Below are 13,214 nucleotides of genomic sequence, written 5' to 3' on the forward strand. Positions count from 1 at the left end.
CAGTGGTAGAGTATGTGAAACCAGATCCCAAGATCATAGGTTCAAATCCCCCCTGTTATGTATGTTCTTTGACTAAAAGTATCTTCTAAATGATTTCATTGTCATAAAACGATGTTTTGAAGCATGTGGCTATGAATGCTGCACGCATGAGTACGATTTTCCAACTGTTTGAGAAAATCTTTACTGGCAATATAAAACATGATCCATCCAGTTGACATTAAACCTGCAGAAAATGAATGAGAATTAATCAACTCCGACACTGCAAGCTAGAAGCTTAATCTTCACAAGGCTGAAAATGTGTGTGTTTTGTACATTTTCTTATTCACATTACCAAGGAAGGGATCTTTTGAAACTGAGAATATTCATGCCCGTCATGGAAATGGAACGGAATAGCCATAAACAACGATCTGACATGGAGTCAAAGCAATTAAGTGGTTCACTGATGCAGAGTGGGGGAGTGACCCTGTAGCGAGGGAGGTGCCCTGTCACCCTCAAGGCCCCGCTCTGATCTGCATGACAGCTTCCAGCTGGACCAGCAGCACCACGCTCTCATAAACAAACAGTGAAACATGCTTTGGAAAACACGGGAGTAAAACACCATCCCTGAGACTGGGAGAGGAGTGTCTTGTGTTTAGGGGAGACAGGAACCACAAGTAGGGGGAAGGTAACAGCATATGGTATCAAGCAGGATCCAGTGTCCATTTGAGGCACAACATCTGTTGGATTGTTCCCCCACATCCCCTCCCCGGTGTTGTGTGCTTATGGGTGACAGCTTTGGAAGTGGGCGTTCATGATGTTGTTGTTCCCTTAGATTGTTATGTTATTGTCACGTTTGCTTGAAAGTGTAAATGTGCAGATATGCGGTTTCAGTCTTGGCCACATCTCTGGTTGTTGGGATAACATTTGAGTCTGAGCATTGTGAAAGGCCCTTTTCCCTCTAACCTTTGGAACATCTCATGCACAAAGAGTAAACCATTGAAAGCCAATTAATTTGAGTTAATTAGAGGAGCTACTAAAATTCCCTAGGATTTGAGCATCTGGCCCCCTCAAGGCAAAACTCCTCAAGGTAGAGATCACATGGCAAAATACAATATTTGAGTCCAAATTAACTTATTTCTATATGTACAATACATGTATATCATAGATATATTTAGATATTGATACCGTATTTATTTATTATTTCACAGTTGCTTTAACCATATACAAATTTTTCATGATCAGTTTATCTTTCATCTAAATGATGACATATATTTCTGACTCTATCTCTCTCTCTGTCTCTCTCCCTCTCTCAAACTCACACCACATAGTCCACACACACTTTTGATGTGAAAATGGGAAATCAACCTTGTTCATATTGTATTTAACATGTTTCCAATTTCCCCAAGACAATACCCACTTGCTAGAGCATGCTGTCTCCATAGCAGCCCACTGGGTTACACAGTAAACACCCCAGAGTAAATGAATGAACCTCCTCTAATCCAATAGGATTCCCTTCCACAAGCACACCAGTTAAATCCTGTGTCAATCTAAGGAACATTATGTACAGTCTGACCATCCCAGTCTCTATGAGTAAACCATTAGGGTGAAACCACAGCATGGCAGTGTGCGTTTCGTAAACATAACTTCCCATAGCCCTACATTGTGCATCCTGTGTTCTCAAGTAATTCCAATTGATGCTAGTTTTTAAACTGATCTATATAGTTGCTACATTATTTAATTGTTTTTCATCGAATAATTCAGCTATCAAACACCTTTCCCTATGCCATTGTGGGAAAATTATGACCTTGAGCGTGTAACAGGCCTAGTTTGCAAGGTTCCTTCTTAAAGGGGCAATTGACTGTTTTTTTGGGGGTATTTCACACTGTTCCTTAAGGTCTCCGAATAGGGTATGTAACATTGGTTGGGTTGAACATGGCCCGGGTGCTGTTCTATGCCCTCTGACAGATCCTCTGAAATGTTCCCGGGAAAAACACTAGCTTTTCTCCTTTTATGGTATGCTCATTAATATTTAGATAAGCTGCGCGCTGATTGGTTGGTTATCAACGAGTGAAGCTGGGAGCAAAAACACAACAAGGCACTCGCTGAAACACCGAAGTTGAAGACTTGAAATAAAAACGCGCAAATAAATCTATTGTGTCTACACAACACTGTTTTCAACAGATTGACTATATATCATTTGAAATTATAACAATACTTGTTTCCACTGTTGTTGAAGCAAACTGGATTGATTTAACTAGGTGGGTAGAACGTTAGGCTACAGCTTAGCAACCAAACCATATCGTGATTCTACTCGGCTTCAGTTAGCTAGCTAGGCTAGCTGTAGATATCTTGCTGTAAAATAACATGACAAAGATCTGGACAAACATGCATGGTGAATTGTAGATTTTCATTACACAGGTTATTTATTTGAATGAAACACAGTCAGGAACATGAATCAACGTTAGCCCCATTGCCAATAAACTAGGCTAAATTATCACACATTCTACCTATGCTCTTGCGTTAGCAAGCTAAACTTGTTTACATGCCTACAGTCTAGGTGTTACTAGTAACAGTTACTAGCAATGCTAACGTATCCTGTATCTAGAACCTGCCTTTCTCCAGTTCTTTCAAATAAATTATCTAGACAGGCGTTAGCAATAAGCCAGACTGCTGTTCGTTTTCTGGCTATTTTTCGGAAGCTTCCCTTCTAATGTCGACTACAGCTAGTCTAGCTAGAGTCATTTGATGTGTGTAGAAAGTATTTAGCATTCTACCTGGTATGCTATATACAGGAAACGTTAGCATTGCTAATAACTGTTAGCACAACATCATACTGTCCTTATAGCTTGCGGTTGCAATGAGCATACGGTCGGAACAGCACCTCTTTCCAGGTTCAGCTTCCTAGCAAATCCTGCTTGAAATTGTCCAAGGTTGTCAAAACTGTCTTGGGTGAAATGTTCAGAGCAAATGAATGATTGAGTGTCGAACTTCGCCGGGATCTTCTCATCGACAACAGCAGCCATGCCTGTTGAATGTTTGGCTCCTTGGGAAGACTGTGAGTGATAGCCTTCCCTGTACAGCCTGGAACACAGCATTTACGACCGTGGTACATTTTCAATATCCTTATTATAATTCAAAACGTTCTTCTTTGTAATTCCTTATAAGTAGCCTACACAGAGCAGCGCGCAGCCAAACTAGACGCTACCTCGGGCTGGTCTGGATGTAAATTCTGGGGCGTGACAAAGATACGGACCAGAGCCAATAAGAGGGCGATCACCGGTCCTACGTAGGACCGGTAGCTTTGTTGAAAAGCTAGCGTTTTACAGCCAAATTTTTTCTTTTTGAGATTTGAATAGGAAACAGGTGTCAATGGACTTTGATATTCACGGTATGTTCAGTTTACCCACCGAACTGTCGTTATTCAACTATGACAAGGTAAAATCGGTTTTGCAGTCAATTGCCCCTTTAATCGCCCAAACAAACGCACACAATTACTGAACATGAAGGTTACCCGTTGTAACATTGCCATCTTGTGGCAATTGTAGATCATGACGGTCCTTCATCAAAATAGTCCGTGTTCATGCAGTACGCCCATCTGCTCTAGGCTACTCGGCTATTTCTAACCCGTGAAGGCGTCAAACAGATAAACCTATGTATGATTGCATAAATATATACGTAGGATTACGTGGCATTTTGCCATAGCACATTATTTATAATTGAGAGTTTTCATGAACCATTTCATCCTTTTTAATTTTCACATTGAGCCAAACCAGTTCCTGTTCGTGGCATTATAAGCATTCATAAGCATTATACGAGTGGTCGAATTTCATATAGTAAGACACACAACAAAAGGTTCATGATTAGGCCTATAACCACTTTTGCACGCGGTTTGAATACAAATAGGCTGTTTAAAAGCCTAATGTTTTCATAATCATGAAAACAGAGTTATGATTGCAAAAGGTGATGAAGAAAATATGCCCTTACTGCAGGCTGTTTCGATTCTTACACTACAAAATATTTTATGCTAGTGCACATTACATGACGCTGACAGGGGAGCATTGCGCTCTGCAAGGAATCAAAGCGCAGGCGTCGACTCTGGGGATGCTTGCTACTGCACTTGGCTATATCTATGTCGCTAGATAAATGTAGCCCCCGATGTAAATAAGAATGGCGAGGGTGGCGGATCTAACATGCAACATTATTACAGCTTGATTACAGAAATGCAAGCCGTCTATTTTCACAGATCCGCGTCCTCTGTGCTTTTGCGAATTTGCCTTTAAATATCGCCTGATGGTTTTCGTTTGACACAGGAGACAGCCAAATCAGTCGAGCGGTTTTTCTATACAACGCTTGGGAAAAACGGGTCATTATGACCTTAGTACCCTATTCTAAAAGAAAAACATCAGATTGTTTTTACGCAGCAGCGTTCTGCTTGCATTTTTTGCTCTGGATTGTATGTGCTGTATCCGGAGAGGAGCATCACCCGTTCAGCGTAGAGGTAAGATAGATGGCCTTCGCTGCTTATCGTTAAATGACCGTGTAGCCTTCCTCAGCTCATGTGCTTGTGCGTGAAAAACATTATTTACCGGAGACATCCTCTGATCTGAAAATATACGCCTTTAATCTTGAGTGTCTGGTCAAATACATTTATGAGGCTTGCGTTTGGACATTGAATTCATATATTTTAAGTTCTTTTTATGACATTTCACAAGCAAAATATCGATGCGAGACCACGTATCAGCGTATGAATGAACCATTGGGAAAACATTCAACCCCTGCACCTCAATACAGTTGTATTTAGCTTCCACTGAACAAATGCTGGATCTCAATCATAATGTAACATTTAGACTGTGTTTTTATGGACCACCGTACGGTTGTCTCGCCTAATTGGTTGCACTAAATGGGTGTAATATTAATGGTTTAGCATATTGCACTACCATTTTCTTTAATTGTTATTTTATTTGTCTCAAATTCTCAGATGAGAAACAGTGAGATTAAAACAGTGTCCTTTGGACACATGTAGGCTGACTCGTCTCACTACAAATTGTAGCAAATGAAGCCAAAACAAAATCAACAGATAAACAGTACACAGCACAAAAACAGGAAGCGCACACGCAGGAAAATGAAAAAAAGATAAACAAGAGGTTTTAGCGCAGTTGAGAGATATGTGGAGAGGGATAGAGGGAGGGAGGAATACTGGGATTAGCCGGAGCATCTCCTGGGCTGTGTAATGATGGAGGCAGCTGGTTGGCGAGTGGACAGCTGTGGAACGCGCGGCCGCCTCGTGGACTTTGTCGTTGGGATTGTGTCTGACAGTGACCCCTGGACGACACTCAATCTCTTCACTGTTCTCAGAACTCAACTACAGTTTCATCAAGACTGTAGGTAGCTGGCAGCACGCCGCAGTCGTTCGGTACAACCTAGAGGGATTGGTAGGTTAGGGTTAAAAAAGACAGATGTACCTCTGAACAGAAGACAATGAATAAGAATCTCACTTCATGACCATGTGAAATAAATAATTCTTCCTTTTTTGGCAATCTCTTACTTATGACTTGTTTTGTTATATGCATCTTGTAAATGCAGGAGCAATGTTCTGTACTTTGCACCTCACAACTATCTCCCCTCTTTGCCCAGTGAGAGTCCCTCTCACTGGGCAAAGAAATTCAACAATCTGACGTGTTGTCAAGTTTACAAGAGTACAACGTTTATTAGATAACTGGCCACCTTCTCCAGTACAGTCAGTAGTACAGGGTGTGTTTGTCCTTGTCCCCTGTAGGGATGGCTACAAAGGTATGGCTACCTGCCTCATACAGACCCCAGAATGTCTGTCCTGCGCTCAGCCAAGACCATGCACGAGGCTATAGCAGCCATGCAGCGCATATACGGTCTCAATGTCACAGGGACACTGGATGAGCAGACCAAGGAGTGAGTACACACACACTCACACACACACACACACACACACACACACACACACCTTACCAGAGCACTGTCCTCTAAAGGACATGCATGTATTGCTTGAGCTCATTCATTCAAATGAGCTGAACTCGAGGAACAGAATGGCACTGAATGAACACTAAGTATAGACATAGCATGTGTTATTGTCACCTAGGAAACTGTCTGTTCATGAATTATTCAACCCTACTCATGTCCCCAAACTTGCACAACAAATGACTCCTTGATCTTTACCCTTAACACGACACAACACCTATGTCTTAACACTTTTCATTTTTTTCCCTTTCTGCAAAATGATGTAGTGATATCACTCTAAGGTGAGACTTCTCTCTGTGTGTTCCACTGTATGTATGTGTGTATTTCATGTGTGTATGAAATGAGTATTGGTGAATTGGTGAAAATCTTACCAGATTCCACCTATAGCCCAGTCAATACTCAGATTAAACTCCTACAGAATGGAGAAAACTGGAATGTTTGGTATGTTTCTGCCATTTAGTGGGAGAAATATCTTAGTCCTGTGCTGTAGATTAGGAAGCAACTGTTCCACGTAGGCTCTGGGTGGAGGTTACATGGTTCCACCGAGTGCTTCCTGTGGTGATGTGGCATTTTGGTAACCCAACCCACGACGATGCATTTGTGCCACAATATCCTTGAGCCGAATATCTAACCGGCAGCTGTCACTCTCTTCCTCCTCCTCCTCCTCCTCCTCTTCCTCCTCCTCTCCATCTTGTAGTTGGATGCGAAAGCCGCGGTGCGGAGTTCCAGACAAACTTCAGGGTGTTTCGAGGTCACGGAAGCGGAGGTATGCGCTGACGGGACAGAAGTGGCAACGCACGCACATCACCTACAGGTGAGAGACGTGGACAGTTGTCATGGCGACACGTCCGCTCAGCCACGGTTATTACAGGGCTCTGTGTTTGTCAGTGTTTCTATTAATTACTCATTCCTCATAGCTTGGCCGGGGGGGTTGCCATAGCGACAGCACAGATACACACACGCGTACAGTACAGCCCGGCACACACTCATACTAACGTTTCATTCTGATGTGGAAACAGACGAGGAGGAGGCGCAGTCAGTGTGTTTCCGTGGGTACGGAGACAGCTTTCCTAATGTACTCATTTACACAGAAGGCAAAATCCTGTCTGAAAACCTTCCATAATCTTTGTGGAAAGATTCCAAGTGTTCCTCCTCTCTCCCGTTTGATTAAGTTGCTTTCTCAATAGGGTCTGAGGGGGGGGAGGATAAGGGGTCCTCAGCACAGTTTTGGAAATTGACAGGTTACGGCAGTAACAGGCGATAACACCGGCAATTTATTCAAATCCTTCCTTCCTTCCCTGAATTTGAATTGATGAGCCACCACTCCTAATGGAATGTCAATCAGTGCTGGGTCTCTGCTGCTGCTGACTGTACTCTCCATGAAAATGAGCGGAGAGAAAGGGAGAGCGAGCGAGAGAGGGGTAGAGCGAGAGAGAGCGAGAGAGGAGAGAGAGATTTCCTATTCCTCCGTGTCTGCCGAAGACTGATAACAACGGCTGTGTTAAAAGTTCAGCAAAACGCTGCCAGGCTCAGAATAGTTTACGAGTCCAACTTTTTTCGTGTATCCCCCATTTTTGGAGAATGTTTAGTATTAATGCGGTGGAGAGAGAGAGAGAGAGAGAGAGAGAGAGAGAGAGAGAGAGACTTTCACGTTTTGTAGAATAGAGGTACAAGTTATCTTTTAATTACTGTTCGCTTTCTACTGTACTGTACTTTAGAAGTGGATTGTCCCATATGGGAAAAAGTAAGTTCTTATGATTGACTCTTGCATCAGGATGTGGCTCTCTAATGTTCCTCCACACTCTCATCTCATCCCCTCGTCTTAACAGCATCAAGAACGTCACGCCAAAGGTGGGTTCCCGGGAGACCCACGATGCCATACGGCGTGCCTTTGACGTGTGGCAGGGTGTGACTCCGCTGCGTTTCGAGGCCGTTCCGTACAGTGCCCTGGAGAGTGGCAGACGTGACGTGGACATCACCATCATCTTTGCCTCAGGTTTCCATGGAGACAGCTCCCCGTTTGACGGGGAGGGGGGCTTCCTGGCTCACGCCTACTTTCCAGGTCCCGGCATAGGAGGGGACACACACTTTGATTCAGATGAGCCCTGGACCCTGGGCAACCCCAACCACGATGGTGAGAGACACAGAGACGACCAGAGAGAGAGAAAAGGAGAAGAAGATAGGCAAGGAAAAGAGAGATAAAAAGAGCAGATAGAGAATCCGAGAAATTAAAAGAAGGAGAGATATGAAGAGATATGAAGGAAATGGAAGACAAACAGGGCAGGAAAGAGGCCAATTCACCTTGCAAGCCATTTCTCAGAGATGCACCGCAATACAGCATCGGCTTAATTCCTTGTTCCGTCACTCCAGCAGAGTTCCAGCCGACCAGGGTTGTGTGCCAGTTTACCATAGGTGCTAGTTTACCATAGCTGCTGTTCTCTAGGGCCCTCAGCCCAGTATCCTCCCCTCTACTGTGTGGACATCTCCATAGTGTTGTCAGTAGGGCTGGTCTGTTGTCTGGCTGTGTAGATCTGTGGCCTGGGAGAGGGTAATCAGATCTCTCTCTCAGCTCTCCGTCTACAGGCACTTTACTTTAATTACCCTGCTAGCGGGACGCCAAAGCCTGTCGGTGTGCCGTCAGGCTGCACAAACCAGCACAGCCGGCGCGCCTAATGCACACAAGCGCCACTTACACATGTCACCATGAGAGGGGGTAATAGGCGGCCTCGCCAGCGCTAGCCTGTTTGTTTGTTTGTTTGTTTTTTGTCGCTTTTGTCTAGCCCCTATCAATTCCCTTTACCCTGTCGAAACGGTCATTTCCTCATTATGATGGTCAGATTCCCGTCCGTCTGTTCGTTCCGCGGCTATCCATGCAAACCAGACGCTAATCTAGAAAGCCCTTGTCTCAGCATGTGTGAAAGCCTAGTCCCTTAATGGGTTTTCACCGTGTTGTCATGGTGGATGTTGCATGTTGGCATATGGGCTAACGCTAGCCTCTGCCCACCCCCTGGGGCTTGTCATTAGATGCTTTGGTTAGTGGGAGGAGGGCACCTCTTCTGGGTGGCTAGTATTGTTAGAGTGATGGAGACAGAGATGGGGGGGGGGGGGGGTTGTGTAGTAACCTTCTAGCTGCTGGCTAAGGGTCAGCTGTGTTTCCACCAATGCTCCTGGCAGGAGGAGATATTACGGTTTAAAGGGCAGCCACCCCCTGCGGCCGCCTTCAGTCACATGAGAGATGGTGTAGCTTTTATTCTGAATGAAGACGACACCATCAAATGCTATCCAGCTTGTTTGACCGTGGCTCCTGTGTGTTTGTGTGTTGGCATTGTCACGTGTGTGTGAGGTTGTGTCTGTATGCATCTGTTGTGTGTAGGGGATGAGCGCTGGGACGCCTGGGGCCGTGGTATGAATAGAACTTGTGTGAGCGGGGGCTCCTCGTAGAACAAGGACACGCGTGCCCCTCTCCCGTTTCCCAGCCACAGTGGAATCATTGGCTTCATGGGGCCGAGGGTTAACAAGGATTTGATCCAAATGATAGACCCACGGTACTATAGAGGAAATGTCAGCCGTGTGACTTGGATATCAAACGAGACATACGTCTGCGCTGATGTTTGATGGTGTACCAGTGGATGGCTGTGATTCAACCTCTGTGTCCACTGGAATGTGTCTGTGTGTGTGTGTGTGTGTGTGTGTGCACAGTATGTGTGTAATGTATATATGTTGTATGTACCCTATTGTGCCTACATGTTTTCTCATCCTCTTTGTCTCTGTCTCTTTATCTTTCTCTCTCTGTCTCTCTCTCTCTCTCTACGTCTCTCTTTCTGTCTACCTTAACAGGAAATGACTTGTTTTTGGTTGCGGTGCATGAGCTTGGCCACGCCCTGGGTTTGGAACACTCCAACGATCCCACTGCTATCATGGCTCCTTTCTACCAGTATATGGATACAGAGAACTTCAAACTACCTCACGACGACTTACAGGGCATCCAGAAAATATACGGTAACTGTCAATACACAATACAACACAACTGTGTTGCATGATGACATGCCGTAACCGCCCACACACACAAAAAAGACTTTCGTCATTCATGTTGAAGGCCACACTTACATTGAAGTAGAAGGAAGAGGCGAGAGAAAGAGAAAACTAAAGAATGGAACCCACTCTGTTTAGTCAATTCAATCTTCGACTAAGTCCTTGTTATATAATAGTTCAATCTGACGTCCATGCCTTTGTATCTTGTCTGTATCTATCACGTCTGATGTTCCTCTCCTCTCTCCAGGCCCCCCTGACAGAGCCCCCCAGCCTACCAGACCCCCGCCCACCGCCCCTCCCCCCCGCTTCCACCCCCCCTCTGACCCCCGCAAGCACGACCGCCAGGTCCGCCCCCACCGCCCTCCCCAGGGGGCCAAGCCCTCCAACCCCAACGCCAAACCCAACATCTGTGATGGCGGCTTCAACACGCTGGCCATCCTGAGGCAGGAGCTGTTTGTGTTCAAGGTACGTCACCCGAAGGTTCCTCCAGGAATGCAGGTCCAGGTCACAGGCATTCAGAGGAGGAGGATGACGAGGGGCTTTCCTGTGTTGTTGTTGTTTGCAGGACCAGTGGTTCTGGAGGGTTAGGGACAACTCTGTGGTTCCTGGTTACCCCATGCAGATCAATTACTTCTGGAGAGGCCTGCCGTCCAAAATCGATGCCGTCTACGAAAATAGCGAGGGGAAGTTTGTGTTCTTTAAAGGTAAGAGAGCGATCGAGTAGACGGAGACAGACAAGAGGATGAACAGCTTTTGCTTACAAGCAAACACATACTTTTGACTGACAGAACTTAAGTGGCCAAGTATGGACATGTTCAGATGAAAAAGAAACCATTTTGTTGTGCTGGACAGTTTGTTGTGTGTTCAGTACAGTCAGATATTGGGGAGAGAATTCGGCCGTCTGTCCATCGAGCAGATTAACCTGACATCTGTCACCCAGCAGGATCAGAGAGAGACTCATGTTTTATTCATTCCCAGGGAGAAGGGAGCTTCTTACTGTACACACTACCCCACCTACAGCCCTCTGTTTAAAGCTGAGAGGATCAAACTGCATCAAACACACCTAGCTTATTAAACTTGTATAGTCTCAGTCAAATAGGCGTGCATGAACTGTATATGAAAGAGGAAAGTTATTTCTACTTCCTGACCAAGTATTAGGTTCTTACTCTGTCAGACAACATTTTTAATTTCATCAACACTTCTCTGCTATAAGTGCGCAGGTATGAATAACATATTTCAACAGTTTATTTATAAATGTTTTTTTTTCCGTTTTTTACTGCAAGCAATCCTAACAACCGTTAGTACGTGTTGTTTGATAAAGTGCTCCTCCTTGGTGAACACTGTGCCTGCAAATTAGAGCAGCATAAATTATGTTTCTCCAATTATACCAGCCGAACGGAGGGTTTCATTTGGTGTGTGTATGTCCGTGTGTGTGTGTTTGTTTATTTGTGTTTGTGTGTGTGCGCGCGTGTCAGGAAACCGTTTCTGGGTGTTCAAGGACACGACGCTGCAGCCCACCTACCCTCAGGACATCTCGCTGTTTGGCAGCGGCATGCCGACCCAGACCATCGAGACGGCTGTGTGGTGGGAGGACGTGGCCAAGACCTACTTCTTCAAAGGAGACAGGTCAGCCAATGGGAGGAGACAGATATAGCTCCTCCTTCCCCCACTACATCACCAGTCGACAGGAAGAATACAGAACTTCTGATATTGAACTGACTTGGAGACTTGATTTGTACCTTAATATGGAGTGACTTCAATCGTAAAGGCTGTGCGCTGTACGTGCAATGCGAAAGATATTGAGTTGCACGAGTGTCCCAGTGTGACTCAAATGTTTCGCTGTCGAGAGACGTCACATGGCGTGGGGTCGAGGAGCCGAGGTGCGGCGGTGGGGCGAAACGCTCCGTCGCCAGGCTGCTCATCGTTCAGCTCAGCGGAGCAGAACACAGATGAGAGGCTCTCCTTGCTCCTCATGGAAGAACATGACTGCATACCTTTTGTGTATTCGCTCGGGGGGAGGGGGGGGGGTGAGAAGTGTGCTTGCGGGGCTTCTTCACTGACAGGTGGGGTTCTGTCTTCTCTGGTGCAGGTACTGGAGGTACAACGAGGACATGAGGACCATGGACCCTGGCTACCCCAAACCCATCACCGTGTGGAAGGGCATCCCAGACTCCCCACAGGGCGCATTTGTGGATAAAGCCAACGGTACCCTAAATAACCTAGCTCTATTGCTGCAATAGGCTTCAGTGTGGCCCATACCTAGATTGCCTCTCACAGTCAAGAGCTGTGATGTCTAGCCATGTGCTACTCGGAAGAGTCTGAAGTCTCGAATGAGCTCCGTACTAAATCCACAAATGTTTCTCCTGGTATTAGACAGTGATCATGACAGTAACGCCGAGTCGACTCTACCTCCTCTCCCTCCAGGCTTCACCTACTTCTACAAAGGGAAGGAGTACTGGAAGTTCAACAACCAGAGGCTGCGGGTGGAGCCAGGCTACCCCAGGTCCATCCTGCGGGACTTCATGGGCTGCGACGGCCTGCCGGCCGACCCCGACTGGGACTGGAGCCCCCCGGACATGGAGGACCGCCACTACGACAGCGGCGACGTGGACATCGTCATCAAGCTGGACAGCGCAGGCGGCACGGAGAAGGCGGTGGCCATCGCCATCCCGTGCATCCTGGCGCTGTGCATGATGGTCCTGCTGTACACTGTGTTCCAGTTCAGAAGGAAGAGCACCCAGAGACACATATTGTACTGCAAGAGGTCCATGCAGGAGTGGGTCTGACAGGGCCGTCACTCAACGAGGAGGGCGTATGGATCTCCTGCCTGGTCTAACTCTGGAACGAAGCCCTCTGTCGAGGGACAGACCATCAGGGAGGCCTTGCTGGCTGAAGTGTGTGTTGCCATGTCACAAGCAAGCTGGAGTGAAGTGAAGTGAGTCCCTTCAGGCTTGGCCGCCCTGGAGACAATGTGGATGCCGTTCCCTGTTAAGTCCTAACAAATACTGTTTGTTTCTGCTTTGACTATGTCTGTGAGTGAACTCTTTTAGGTAAGAAAGAGCTAAGCTGTATGGGACCTTTGTCCGTCTAACCCCCCGTCCCTGCACGCCCCTAACAAGCCCTAGCACTAACAGAGAACAAATTAGAAATAGGCTTCTTTATTTTCCTGTCCTAATTCACTCGACTGTGCATTTGGATTTAAATCCCTGTAA

At 46.0% G+C, this 13,214-nt stretch overlaps 1 protein-coding gene across 2 annotated transcripts; it reads left to right on the forward strand.

Annotated features, from left to right (window-relative positions):
- The first annotated feature begins 4,080 nt into the window (after positions 1–4,080).
- Positions 4,081–12,813, forward strand: mmp16b (matrix metallopeptidase 16b (membrane-inserted)). Of its 2 annotated transcripts, XM_047028556.1 has the most exons (11): positions 4,081–4,477; positions 5,756–5,904; positions 6,237–6,251; positions 6,668–6,784; positions 7,800–8,104; positions 9,808–9,969; positions 10,250–10,467; positions 10,568–10,706; positions 11,478–11,628; positions 12,092–12,207; positions 12,427–12,813. In XM_047028556.1, exons 1-11 carry the CDS (start codon positions 4,349–4,351, stop codon positions 12,786–12,788), a joined length of 1,863 nt encoding a protein of 620 aa, XP_046884512.1. In that variant the 5' UTR covers positions 4,081–4,348; the 3' UTR covers positions 12,789–12,813. The 2 variants fall into 2 exon arrangements, with proteins under 2 accessions (XP_046884512.1, XP_046884513.1); XM_047028557.1 differs by lacking the exon at positions 6,237–6,251.
- The last annotated feature ends 401 nt before the right edge of the window (positions 12,814–13,214 follow it).

The sequence above is a fragment of the Hypomesus transpacificus genome, chromosome 10 (assembly GCF_021917145.1).
Source record: "Hypomesus transpacificus isolate Combined female chromosome 10, fHypTra1, whole genome shotgun sequence".
Lineage (NCBI taxonomy): Eukaryota > Metazoa > Chordata > Actinopteri > Osmeriformes > Osmeridae > Hypomesus > Hypomesus transpacificus.